Source organism: Sminthopsis crassicaudata, chromosome 3 (assembly GCF_048593235.1).
Source record: "Sminthopsis crassicaudata isolate SCR6 chromosome 3, ASM4859323v1, whole genome shotgun sequence".
NCBI lineage: Eukaryota > Metazoa > Chordata > Mammalia > Dasyuromorphia > Dasyuridae > Sminthopsis > Sminthopsis crassicaudata.
The window spans coordinates 63,143,380-63,156,402 of NC_133619.1; the positions used below are offsets into that span (position 1 = coordinate 63,143,380).

Sequence of the window (13,023 nt, forward strand, 5' to 3'; positions counted from 1 at the left end):
AAACTATCCTCTCTTCCAGACTTCTCTTTAATTATTGGGGGTACCCATATTCCCATTTATCCAGGTTGCAACCTGGCTGTAATCAGTGACTTCTCACTCTCATATTCCATATCCAAAATATTGATTTTACCTTCACAACTTTCTCTTTATTCTGTCTCTTTTTTTCCTCTGACACTTCACCATCCTGGTCTATCCCCTCATCATTTACATGTGAACAATTGCAGTAGTCTTTCTGCAGTTTACAGTTTGAAGTTGGTCTTTCTGTTCTTAGCTGTCAAATTAATCTTTCTGTTCTTAGCTGTCAAACTAATCTTCCTAATCTGCACTGTAAAGTACAGCTCTGACCACATATATACACCCAATGGACCCAGTGGTCCCCCATCACCTTTAGGATCAAATATGCCATTCTCTGACATTTGAGACCTTTCATAGTCTCCTCACACTCACTGCCCAGATTATATCTTTCCATTTTTTTTACACCTTATTCCCATCCATGTATTCTGGCCTTCTTAGTGTTCCTCAACTTGACACCCCATCCCACAATTTGAAATGTTTTCTTTGGTTGCCCCTCATGCCTTCTTTCTCTTCCTTCCTTCCTTCCTTTCTTTTCTTTCTTCCTTCCTTTCTTTTCTTTTCTTTCTTTCTTTCTTTCTTTTCTTTCTTTCTTTCTTTCTTTCTTTCTTTCTTTCTTTCTTTCTTTCTTTCTTTCTTTCTTTCTTTCTTTCTTTCTTTCTTTCTTTCTTTCTTTCTTTCTCTTTCTTTCTTCCTTCCTTTCTTTCTTCCTTCCTTTCTTTCTCTTTTCTTTCCTTCTCTCTTTTTCTTTCCTTCTCTCTTTTTCTTTCTTTTTCTCTTTCTTTTTTCTCTCTTTCTTTCTTTCTTTCTTTCTTTCTTTCTTTCTTTCTTTCTTTCTTTCTTTCTTTCTTTCTTCTTTCTTTCTTTCTTTCTTTCTTTCTTTCTTTCTTTCTTTCTTTCTTTCTCTCTTTCTCTCTTTCTCTCTTTCTCTCTTTCTTTCTTTCTTTCTTTCTTTCTTTCTTTCTTTCTTTCTTTCTTTCTTTCTTTCTTTCTTTCTTTCTTTCTTTCTTTCTTTCTTTCTTTCTTTCTTTCTTTCTTTCTTTCTCTTTCTCTTTCTTTCTTAATTTCTACCTGCTAGCTTCCTTGGTTTCCTTCAAAGTTTCAACCAAAGTTGTACCTTTTACAAGAAGTCTTTTCTAGTTCTTATTTTTTGTGACTTCCCTCTGGAATGATTCCCAATTTATCTTGTTGTTTTCCCCATTGGGCTGTGAGTTCCTGGAGAACAAAGATTGACTTTGCCTTTCTTTGTACAGGACTTGATACATAGTAGGTGCTCAGTAAATGCTACCTTGTCAGGCTTTCACTTTGGGAAGTTAAGATTACTCAGAATCAAACTGGATTTTGTTCATTTTGTCTTCCACAAACAAACTAAAAAGAACTGAACAAAGAGATCATAAAAGCCAAAATCCATGTGTTGGTGACTACAACCCCCCCTCCAATTTGATATTCCAGCCACTGCTACTCATTTGTGGGGCAAGCTACAGATGTTCCAGAGCTGTCTCTGACTACTGGCATAGAAAAAAATGCCCCCATCTCATTACTATTGCTATGGCAGAGACATAGCTTTATTCTATGAAGTCAGGGGAAAAAACACAATCAGGATCCTCAGGTAATTACACCCATCTGTTAAATCCACCATTAAATCTGTCCTAGAATTTCCTAGAAGAATGTTTCCTTTGCTAGTAGTTCTGGCTGTGTGGCCTAGCCCTTAAAAGCTCCTTGGGACCAACCACTAAGAAGAGATAACAGGTAGGTCCCCAGTAAGTTTATTTTAGTTCAGAAACTTTGAGGCTATTCTGATACCACTGAACAATGACTTACCCAGGTAGTAAACCACAAACCTGGCCTCATGTTTTTGAGGTTCTCTGGACCTGGAATAATATACTAGTTCAGGACCACAGCCGGCAAATACGGCCATTCCTTTTCTCTCCTCTCCAAATCCAAAGGCCAGAGCTACACTGGTCCTCACCCTAAGCTTATTATTCAGCGTTCTGAGTCTTTTCCCAGAATACATGCATCAGGTTCCCTAATGCAAGTGTGAAAATCTCAGCCAACTTCTAAGCTAGACAGCAGTGATGTATTTTAGCAAGCAACCAACCAGGGGAGCAGATTGTCCATGAGGTATCACTATGTTTACAGAAACAGAGACAATATATGATAAGATTTTGGCACCCAAGTTTGGGGAAAGAATCTTTTCACTCTATTAGGGAATAATCCATTGGGGTTCTGAATCCAAGTTAGAGCGCTACAGTTTGAGAGAAGAAATCAGAATTCAGGAAAGAATGGCAAAGCTAAGAACTTATGAGGTGAGACTTATGAAGAAAGTGGAAGGAAATTGAAGCTTTTTGCTCAAAAATGAATACATTTCAAGAGGATTTGCCTTTAAAACTGATGTCTTGTTCATCTACCTCCTGCCAGAGAGGGGGTGACTTAAACATCAGAATGAGACATATTTTTGGACCTGACCAATGGGAATTTATTCTGCTGATGCATATTTGTTATAAAGGTTTTCTTACCTTCCCTGCCACGCCATTCTATTGCAGGAGGAGGGGAGGACAGTTGAAGAGATAACACATAAAAATAAATCTATATATATTTTTAAAAAGACTAATGCTCTGGTAAGGACAGGGCAGTAAGAAATTGTGGCAGAACTTCCAAAGAACTGTTAGAAAAGCCTAGAAGACATCACTAAAGGATGTCTTTTTATGGATCTCTGTAATAAAAGGAGACTCGCCCCTACTTTGAGCTAGGGGTGAGGGAAGCTGTCCTGATCAGTAAATGAACCAGCAAGCCTTGTTTAAGAATCTTCTATGTTCTAGACAATATGCTAGTCTCTCCTGGAGATCCAAATGCAAAAGGAAAAAAACCCAGCAAAACCTCATACTGGAGAGGTGCAAATATGCCATTCCTTCGTGGGGGGAGGAGAGAAAAAGGGGAGCTGCTTATAGTGCAAAACCACTTCATATATGATAAGAGTGGAATGAGACTTGGGTGACTAAGGAAAAAAGAAATTTGAAACACTTCCAGTAGAATTAAGATTGAACTATTTTTGATATGAAATACAGAATTTTTAGAGGACCAATATCTTGTAAGGATTATAGGGTAGGCTGTGGACCTCAAATCTTGACAGCTGCGATTTAAACTAGATTCTCTAACCACAGATTGCACCCCTAATGCTGGTGACCGTGTTTTTTAATGGTGACATTGTGAGAGTGAGGATGAATCTGTGCAAATTCTTCCTTCCTTATAGGAGAAAATCAACATCTCTAGGTGCATGCTCTTCCCAGGCTTAATTTGGGAATGTCATCTTTGGATACAAAGAATAATGAGCTCTCCTTTTAAAAGGCTCTACCAGTCCTTGCTGGAATTAAGAGGCAATTGTCTTGGACCAGTGATAAAGGTTCTTCTCCATTCCCTGTAGTGGGTAAGCTGCTTTCTGCTAGTCCTGGAGCCCTAGGTTACACACATACCCACCACACACACGCACCCTCCTCCTCCCCCGATCCTTCCCCCACTCCCCCCGCCCCCCGGCCCTTTCTACTGCCGTTGCCTGGATTTCCTACAAGTTTTCCACGTCCTTTTTAATCTGTAGCTCCTAGAAGTGCGCAATCCCATGTTCCCTTCAGGGGCTTACCCTTGCTGAGTCTACTGAGAGGATTAGTTTACAGTTCTTACTCGCAATTTGACTGAATCAGGCCTCCGTGTCATTTTTACCTTCTTGTTCCTATTCATTTTGTGGTCCACGATGTGCTTAAGGTTCTTATTATCCCTTTCAATTATAAGTAGTCATTCTGCCACCTCTATTCGTTTCACTAATTGCTCCATCCTGGTTGCTCTACCTTATACCTTGTACTGGAACTGCCTTCTACTTGTTCTGACCACATTTCCAACTTCAAAAGACCTATTAAAATCCTATTGTTCTCTTAGAGGCGTCCCACCCCCACCCCCCTATCCCAGCTGGCGGGACAAACGTATGACTGGCATCTGGGGGGTATACTCAGCGAGACAAAAATCGGGGGGCAGACCAGGGAGAGCTGAGGTACGAGCAGAGCTGAAGCAGAGCCCAGAAATGCTGGGCTGGGCAGCGTGTAGGTATCGAGGTCCGAGGTGCAGCGCCCGGGTGTCGATGACCTCCCCGGGTCTTTCGTTTGTCTCCCCGCAGGGAACATCGTGGGCGGCTGTGCGGTCCAGCCACTGTCCCCTGCCCCTCCCGTCCGGCCGCGCCAAGGGCTGCGGTCAGCATGGGGTGAGACCTCCTGCCCAGGAGATTTGCGCTCTGGCAGGGTCCCGCCCCACCCCCCACCCCCACCCCCAGCCCCCTGCAGCTTGGCTGAGCCCAGAGGCGAGGCCAGGGCGGGGCGGGGCGGGTCCGGGCGGGCGGGGAGGGCGAGCCCAGGAGGTGCAGGGGGCATAGAGGGCAGCGGGCGGGCGGCCGGGGAGCGGGGCAAGGGCTAGTGCCTGGGGCCGCCCGCCCGAGGGGGAGGAGGCTGCGGCTGCCCCTGTCGCAGGTTCGCTGGGGAGCGGGAGGGAGGCAGGGACAGGGATAGGGTGCGGTCTGCGCGGGGCCCGAGTCCGGATCTCTTCCATTTCCCCTCTCACTCGGCCCCGGGCCGCGCCGCAGACGGCAGCAGCTCCCGCTCTGCCCCAGTCGCCTGACCGCCGGGCCGGGGTGCAAACCGCGGGACCCGGCCAGCCCGCCGGTCCGACCAGCCCAGCCCAGCCCAGCCCCACCGGCCCGCAGTCCCGCCGCCCCCCGCCGCCGCCGCGTTGCCAAAACAAACGGGCCGGCCTATTTATTGGCGGCCGGCGGGCTGGGCAGCTCAGAGCCGAGGCGCCGAGGGGGACAGAGCGCCGCCACCAGCCCGGGCCCTGGGCCCCAGTCCCCCGCCACCCCGCAGAGCTCCGTCCCGCCCCCGCCGATGGCGCTCCCGCCCGGAGCCCCTCAGCGCCACCCCAACGCCTGAGCGCCCCGCAGCGCCCCCGCCAGCCCGCCCGGCGCCCTCGGCCGCTCCCCCGGGGCTCCCGGCCATGTCTCCGGCCCGGCTCCGGCCCCGACTCCGGCTCTCGCTGCTTCTGCTGCTGCTGCTGGCGCCGGCGGCATGGGGCTGCGGGCCGGGCCGGGTGGTGGGAAGCCGCCGCCGGCCGCCGAGGAAGCTGGTGCCGCTAGCCTACAAGCAGTTCAGCCCCAACGTGCCCGAGAAGACTCTGGGCGCCAGCGGGCGCTACGAAGGCAAGATCGCGCGGAGCTCCGAGCGCTTCAAGGAGCTCACCCCCAACTACAACCCCGACATCATCTTCAAGGACGAGGAGAACACGGGCGCCGACCGTCTCATGACCCAGGTGAGTGCGACCTACCCGCTGCCGACACCGCCAGCGCCCCGCGGCCCAGCCGACCCGACCTGGCTGGCACCTTCTTCCAGGCTGCCCGGCCCGCCCCCTTGGCACCTGCCCACGCTGGTCCGCCCTGCCCCCTTTGGCCTCGGTCGGGCCGGCTCGTGTCCCACGCCGGGCTCCTAACCTCCCAACCTCCCCGAGGAATCCCGGGGGCTCAGACTGGGAGCAGGTGCACGCCAGCCCGCCTCAAGTTCCAGGGTCGAGGGTCAAGGTGGGATAGACCCACCAGACGAATGGCCCGCGGGTGGGGGGGTACGGTGGGAGAGTGTCCTAAGGAACTCTGACCCGGGGACATCGGACGTCTCACTGTCTCGGGGATCTGCAGGGTTTCTCCCAGCTTAGTTCTCGGTTCTGCCCGGGGCTGCGCACTTAACTCCTGTACCCAACCCTCTCTGGTCCCCGGAGCGACGCAGCTAGGAGCGCGGGGACAGGGCTTCCTCTACAACGTCCTAGCAGTCTTCCGCGCCGGCCGCTCCTGGAGCTGAGTCCCAGCCAAGTCGCAGACGTGTCTGAGGCTTGTGAGCGCAGGGGCTTGGGGACCCCAAGCAGCAGAAGAAGAGTTGCGCGAGTACCGGATCAGGAGGGGGAGGGCACCCTATGGGAGCTGTCCCTGGAATCCAGAGGCTGAGTGTGTTGCGGTGCCTCAAGCTAGATTCTGACACGGAGATCCAAAGCAGAACTGGGGGGCGGGGTGGGGGGGAGGATTACAGGACTTGGCTAGGGGAGTTGAACAGGAGGGATGGGGCTTCAGAAGGGGGTTGGCATGTAAAAGGGCCAGGATGCTTGGGAAAGTCAGAAGAGAGCTGACCGGAACCTCCCGAGGCCTCTGGCGGCCCGGCGTAGAGCCAGAGTTGGACAGGAGTGAGTCCCGACGCTGGCTGGAGCAAACCCGCCTTCTAAACTGGGGCGGTCAATGGAGAGAGCTCCGTCGCGTGCCAGCCTCGGGATTCGGGAGTTCCCCGTCTGGTGCCTCTGTGGCTCCTCGGAGGACCACCGCCCCGCATCTGGGCTTTAGCTGTGGGTCCCGAGGGCAGCGCTGGCACTGGCAGTGCCGGGCAGGCCCCGGGGAGGCCGAAGGTTGGCTGCTGGCGGGCCCGGCTCTGAGGAATGCAGATAAGGATCCCGGTGGCGGGCTCGACAATCATTGACAGCGCCCAGCTTCGGCCTCGGCCCAGGGAGAAGGAAGGCGGCCTGGCCGGCCGAGCAAGGAGCAGAAATAGACTGGGGAAGAGAGCTCAGGGCTCTGGAGACTTATGCGGGAGGGAAAGGGAAATGGGAAAAAGGCCCCTTCGAAGGGGAGAAGGCGCCCGAGTCGGGAGAGCAGAAACGCAAGAGACAAGCTGCTCGGATCTGCCTGCAAGCCCGCCATCTAGTTTCTTCCAGAAGCGGCTGCCCCCTCTGCCTCTCTCACCCTACCTCACCCAGTCCTCTTCAGCGCCGTCCCTGCCCCCACCCCACTAAAGGGCTGCGGCTGGTGACTCCCGACCCGAGGAGTCCAAGGGTCTGTGAGGCTCCACTTGACTGTTCAGTGCCCCCGCCCCAAAGAAGGGAAGAATAAGGTCAGCTCTATAATCCAAAGTGGTCGCGCCCCGTTTCCTGGAGTCTCGGCTATGTTCCCTACCATCCATCTCCCCACCCCGCCTCCGAGCCCGCTCAATTATCCCTTTTGCCTTTAGGTCCAGTGTAACTCAGTAGTCTCTATTTCCTTGTTCCCAAGCTCCGGGACTCCAGGCACTAGGGAGTCAGTGGCGGCTTCAGCTCTTCCCTACAATCCCTCCCCTCCGGTCCAACCGACTTCCCGGGTCCCCGAGTTTTGGGGAGGGGGGCGCGCATTTAGGGTTATCTAAGGCTGCACTGAAGAATCCACTTCTCTTTTCCCGTCTCTATTTGGGCAGGCTTGTGACCCCCGCCCCTCACCAAGGTGCTGAAGGCACTCTGATCTGCATGAGGACTTCGTTCAGGCTGTCAATCTGTTGCTCTCCACTGTCCAATTCTCCCTCCTTCCCCACTCTCCAACCCCAGCCAGCCTTAGGCCTTAAGGGCAGTTGTTCTTTTGCCATCCGACTTATTTTCCCACTCCGGCCACTCCAGAGTCGTGGTCAACTTTCCTTTTCCTGGGTCCCTGCCTTCAGGTCTGCAGGTGGGGACGGGGAAGGACCCAAAAGCAGCAGAGATGGCTGGTATCTCTGACTTGAAAGACATTCCCCGATGCTCTCACGGGATCTGGGATATAAAAATTCAGCTATAGACCTTAGCCGGGGTAGGTGAGGGAGGGGAGAGAACGGGATGAGGAGGAGACGATTCGGGTGCCGAGATGTTGGGCTGGGTGTGTGGACCATTCGCCCAAACAGGGTGCTCTTCCTACACCTGTCATGACTTGGACAATCCCACCCTTTGCGGGACTTCCAGGCCTGAGGCTGCGGTGACACCTGCTGGGCATAACGGTCCCTGCACCCTTTCCTGTCCCGTTCCGGCTAGTCCTGAGAACTTAACCCCCCCTCCCCCCGCCTTTGGATCCAGCCGGGTGGGATGAGAAAAAGAGTCACGAAGTCCGAAGCGATATAAGGGAGGGCAAAGGGAGCAAGACTTAGATGTGCACAGATTGGTAGAAGGCTTTGGGCTGGGAAGCAGAGTATTAACTAGAGGCTCTCACTCGGACCTGGAGCTTAGGCAGGGAACACAAGAAAGGTTTCAGGGGGTTCTGCCCTTAAAGGCCTTAGGAGGCAGGCTTTGGGTCTGGGAGCCGGAAGCTGTCGGTGTCGTTCAGAAAGAGGGCTGTCCAGGAGATGGAATTCTAAGGAGCGGGATTCACCCCGATGGAGTGTCTGAGTCAGGAAAAGAACGGGTTCTAGCGTTTCATATGCTTCCTCAAGACAGGACAAAGGCGGGAGGTCGTGGCCAAGGGAGCGGGAGCTTGTCCTGTTCCTGCCTGCACGTGCTCCCCACCCCCCAATCCTCTCTTATTTGGACTGTCCGGTTTGCCTTCCAGACTCCCGATCTCTGCCTTTTGACCCCTCCTCCCGACCTCAGGCAATTCCCTTTATTTTTTCACCGACTCAAGCTTTCCGGTCCCTAGCCGCGCGCGGGCGCTAGTGGCTAAAGCCACTGGAGCATCCCTGAGGTTAGACCCAAGTGAGACGAGGCAGGAGAGGCCCCCAAATTAGGGGCACAGAGCCTGGTAATTGGGTTGACCGCTTCTTCCCTGGAACAATCTGGTGTCTGGACTATCTGGGCTGAGCTTCCAGCCCCCTCTGTCCTGCTTCCTCCCCTTCCCCCTCCGCCTCCCCCAATACGGGACAGCGCTTCCGCGGACTCAGGACCCCAGCTTTCCACTTCTGATCCCCTCTCTGCCCTCGCAGCGCTGCAAGGACCGTCTGAACTCGTTGGCCATCTCGGTGATGAACCAGTGGCCGGGCGTGAAGCTGCGGGTGACGGAAGGCTGGGACGAGGACGGCCACCACTCCGAGGAGTCGCTGCACTACGAGGGCCGCGCCGTGGACATCACCACGTCTGATCGCGACCGGAACAAGTATGGGCTCCTGGCAAGGCTGGCGGTGGAGGCCGGCTTCGACTGGGTCTACTATGAGTCCAAGGCGCACGTACACTGCTCTGTCAAGTCCGGTGAGCCTGCGGGAGACTGGGCCCGGGAGGGGCGGGGCCGAGGACAGGGCAGGGGCCGCTCGGAATGAACTGAGGTGAAGAGGGTGGGTGGAGAAACAAGGCACAATGGCCATCTGCAGGACGCGGAGACCGCCCCCTTCCTCTGCGTGTGACCACTGGTGCGGCCTTTGCTTGAGATAGCCTGATTAGCCAGCACTCTGGAGTGGGGGTTCAGTGCCCCCGCCCCGAGCCTGGGCCACAACCCAAAGTCACCCTTCAGGATGGGCCCAACACCCCCCAAGCTGCGCGTGAGGAAGAGCAAGACCCAAACGAGATGGACCGATGGAGGGAGCCAGGGGCTGGCAGAACCACTCAGTGCCCGAGCCTTTGGGCTGGAGAGTGGAGGTGTCGAAACCGGGTTGCAGATGGGGACAGTGTTTGCCTGAGGCACCTTGTTTGGGGAGCTGGGATTTCTGCTGTATAGAACGCGACCCCCAGATCCTTGGAAAGTGCAGAGCTTGGAGGGGATTTCTGTATGCCGCCATGCAGGTCAGGGCCCCCCTCCTACCGTGTAGCTCCCTCTACCCAAGGGGGCGCAGGCGACCCCCAAGCCCTGACGCTGGGCGATTTGGGGCCAACCAAAGAATGAGAGCCAGAATGGGCAGCATGGAGTTAATAAAGTGGATTTACCTGAAATGGCTGCCTTGTCAATCAGAACTGGCTAGAGTTGGGGTCTTGCAGCACCAATTTCCTACAGTGACCTTACATAGTGCCCTTTGGAAGAGGACACAAATTTCTTACCCACACTACTGGTTCTTTCCTCCTAATGACCCCTGCCTCCACTGCTATACTCTGCGCTCACAAAAGGGTCCAAACCAGGACCCTCACACATTCAACACAGCACATGGATCCCTGCAAATAGCTCTGGATCCCAGAATTTATTGGCCTTCACATCAATGGATCAATGGTCTCACACTGATAGTGTGAATACACTAGCATGAAGCCATAAACTGAGCCCCCCAGTCCCTCTGATTTCAACCAATACTTCATCGCTAACAATAAATTCATTCATCACTCTTTCCCTTTAATCTTGACCATCCTGCTCTCACGTATTGATACCACACATTTCTGTTACCCCCAATTTCTGCTCATTGACCTTGACTCATCCATTAACCTCACACTGCACTGTCCCAATACATTGAGTCTGCACATGGACCTTAAATGTGGACTGGAACTTGGTAATCTTTGCCATTTGTACTGACCTTGGTTACTAATGTACAAACTTGTACTCCATTCCCTTCCTACCCTTTCCAACACCCCCCACCTCATAACTGGACCTATATTTCACACACATACCAAATGCAACTAAGGCAGGGTAAGATCAGGAAAAATGGGGAGTAAGCAATATTTGAATCAAGGGTGAGAGAAAGAATGGAAATACTATGTGCAGGAGTGGAGATGTAGAGGATCTATTCCTTTTCTTATCACTTCTTCCCCATAATATCCCCTAATATCATAGGTTTCTCTTCCTCCTTCCAGTTGTGCAGATACCCTTGTTTCAATGTTACAGGAAGGGCCTTGAGCTTCCCCTTCCATCCTGTTCTCCTTCCCTTCCCCCATTTCCTGTCATGGTTCTTATAGTGGGGGTGGACTTTGCTGGGGCTTTAGTTATGCTGCATTCCCAAAATGAATGGGGATGGGATGAGGAGAGGCTGAGTTTGGGACTGGCACTGATAAGTCTGCATGTTGATCTGCATGTAGGATGGAAGAAAGGGAACTAGGCTAAAGAACTAGATATCTCCTGCCAGCGGGTGAGCTGAGCAGTGAGCCTAGGAATCTGCAATGACAATAACCAAGTCTCCCTACCCTGTCCATTCTCCCCACAGAGCACTCAGCTGCAGCCAAGACTGGTGGCTGTTTCCCAGCAGGAGCCAGGGTTCGCCTGGAAAACGGGGCTCAAGTGGCTCTGTCTGCCTTGCAGCCAGGGGACCGGGTACTGGCCATGGGGGAGGATGGGAACCCCACCTTCAGTGATGTGCTCATCTTCCTGGATCGGGAGCCGGACATACAGAGGGCCTTCCATGTCATAGAGACCCTGGACCCGCCCCGGCGCCTGGCACTTACACCAGCACACCTGCTGTTCACTGCAGATAACCACACAGAACCTGCTACGGGTTTTCGGGCTACCTTTGCCAGTCAGGTGCAGCCCGGTCAGTACGTGCTGGTGGCAGGGGTGCCAGGGCTTCAGCCTGCCAGAGTGGCCGCTGTTTCCACGAGAACGGCCCCCGGGGCCTATGCTCCTCTCACGAAGCATGGGACGCTGGTGGTCGAAGATGTAGTGGCCTCCTGTTTCGCAGCTGTGGCCGAGCAGCAGCTAGCTCAGCTGGCTTTCTGGCCCCTTCGTCTCTACCATAGTCTGTCATGGGGCAGCAGAACCCCAGGAGAGGGTATTCATTGGTACCCTCAGCTGCTCTACCGCTTGGGGCGCCTCTTGCTGGATGAAGACAGTTTCCATCCCTTGGGAATGGCAGGGATGGGCAGCTGAAGGGTCCCATCCCCATTCACCCCCAACCCACCATATTAGGCAAGAAGCCTCCCCCACCTCAAATCCCTCTATCCCTCTGCCAGGAGGACTCTAGTCCTGGTGGATGGTGAAGGACAATAGGGAGAGGGGTGGGAAAGGGAAGAAATGCACGCTGGGAGACTTGTCACATTTAACACTAAAGTGAGTGACTCAAGGTTCTCTCCTCAACCTGGCACAAAGGCAGTGCTTCTACCCACAGAGCAAAACAGCTACGAGGAAGCCTCTGGAGACCTCGAAGTTGGCTTCTGGCTCCCTTCACTCCCAACCAGCCAAGCCCTCTTCACTGACTCCAAGAGGCCTCATGCTTCCATGCCCTTGGGTTAAGGTGCACCCTCCTTGATGCTGCTAGGTTTCCCAAGAGCAGGGTGAAGAAGGTAATAAGTTCCTGGGCATATGGAGACGGAAGTTCTTCACTCGACCACAGGGACTTGTAACTACGATACACTCCCAGCGAGCCCCAAAAGACTTGTTATTGGTGGATAGAGTTCTTTAAAGCAAACGGAACCCTGTGATCTAGCCAATAGGATGGGAGCCCTTCCCCTCGCAAGACCTATGCGACCCAAATCAGAAGAATACCCCGGGAGCTCCACAAAACGTGTGTGTGGGTGGGGCTGGGGTGGATCAGTCTTCCACCCAGGCCCGGATCCTTCAGGACTTCGTGGAGGGGGAAGAAGGCTCCCCACAACGTGAGATGGGGATGAGGAGCATTGGCTCCTGGACTAAGCACAATTCCCTCCCCATCTAAATCTCCCCCCACTACACCCCTTCCTCCAGTCGTGTCCCCCCCTTCTTATTTATTGGCGCGGAGGGGGCGGGTCCGTGGGGGCGGTTTTGAAGCATTTTTGTCTTCTCTCTCTTTTGTAATAAACGTTATTTAAGATGTCTCAACCGTGGGGCAGGGTCATTGTAATGAGACCAATAAATTGATTCATCGGTGATGTGGGCAGGTCCTTTGCCCCCAAATTCAATTCATATTCTCGCTCAGCTATAGAGGTTTGTCTACACAGTGTTTTCCTCCCAAGAGCCTGGAAAATAAGGTAGTAAGCATTGCAATCAGCATTTTACATCTTCACCACAGCGTGATCCCCTTGTGCTCCTTCCAGACTCCAACCGGTGCTTAAGGCGTCTAATTATGGCAGAGGAGAAAAGCTCCAAGGAGCTAATATAGTCAGGGGATATCCCCGACTTGGTTTATTTTTCCTTCTGCAGTTTGGCCTTCTACGGAGTTATTTCTATTTCTTGTCTGAGGCCTACTTAGGATTTGGCATCCTACCTTGGTCGGTGGATAGCCCTGCCTTTATTGCAGGCTTGAAGGTTTACTAAATGCTTTCCTCACAAGGAACCTATGAGTCAGGTAGCAGAAAAAGTATATT

The 13,023-nt window shown here is 53.2% G+C and overlaps 1 protein-coding gene across 1 annotated transcript; it reads left to right on the forward strand.

Moving 5' to 3' along the window:
• The first annotated feature begins 4,733 nt into the window (after positions 1-4,733).
• IHH (Indian hedgehog signaling molecule) lies at positions 4,734-12,593 on the forward strand. The gene is made up of 3 exons (XM_074298720.1): positions 4,734-5,412; positions 8,826-9,087; positions 10,953-12,593. The coding sequence occupies exons 1-3, from the start codon at positions 5,101-5,103 to the stop codon at positions 11,609-11,611; spliced, it is 1,233 nt and encodes a 410-aa protein (XP_074154821.1). The 5' UTR covers positions 4,734-5,100; the 3' UTR covers positions 11,612-12,593.
• Positions 12,594-13,023: the final 430 nt, after the last annotated feature.

What these genes read in the sequence shown, in the direction of transcription:
- IHH (XM_074298720.1), top strand. Translation starts at nt 5,101, where the DNA reads ATGTCTCCGGCCCGGCTCCGGCCCCGACTCCGGCTCTCGCTGCTTCTG. An exon ending in CCGACCGTCTCATGACCCAG is followed by an intron (nt 5,413 to 8,825) that starts GTGAGTGCGACC and finishes CTGCCCTCGCAG; the next exon opens with CGCTGCAAGGACCGTCTGAA. An exon ending in ACACTGCTCTGTCAAGTCCG is followed by an intron (nt 9,088 to 10,952) that starts GTGAGCCTGCGG and finishes TTCTCCCCACAG; the next exon opens with AGCACTCAGCTGCAGCCAAG.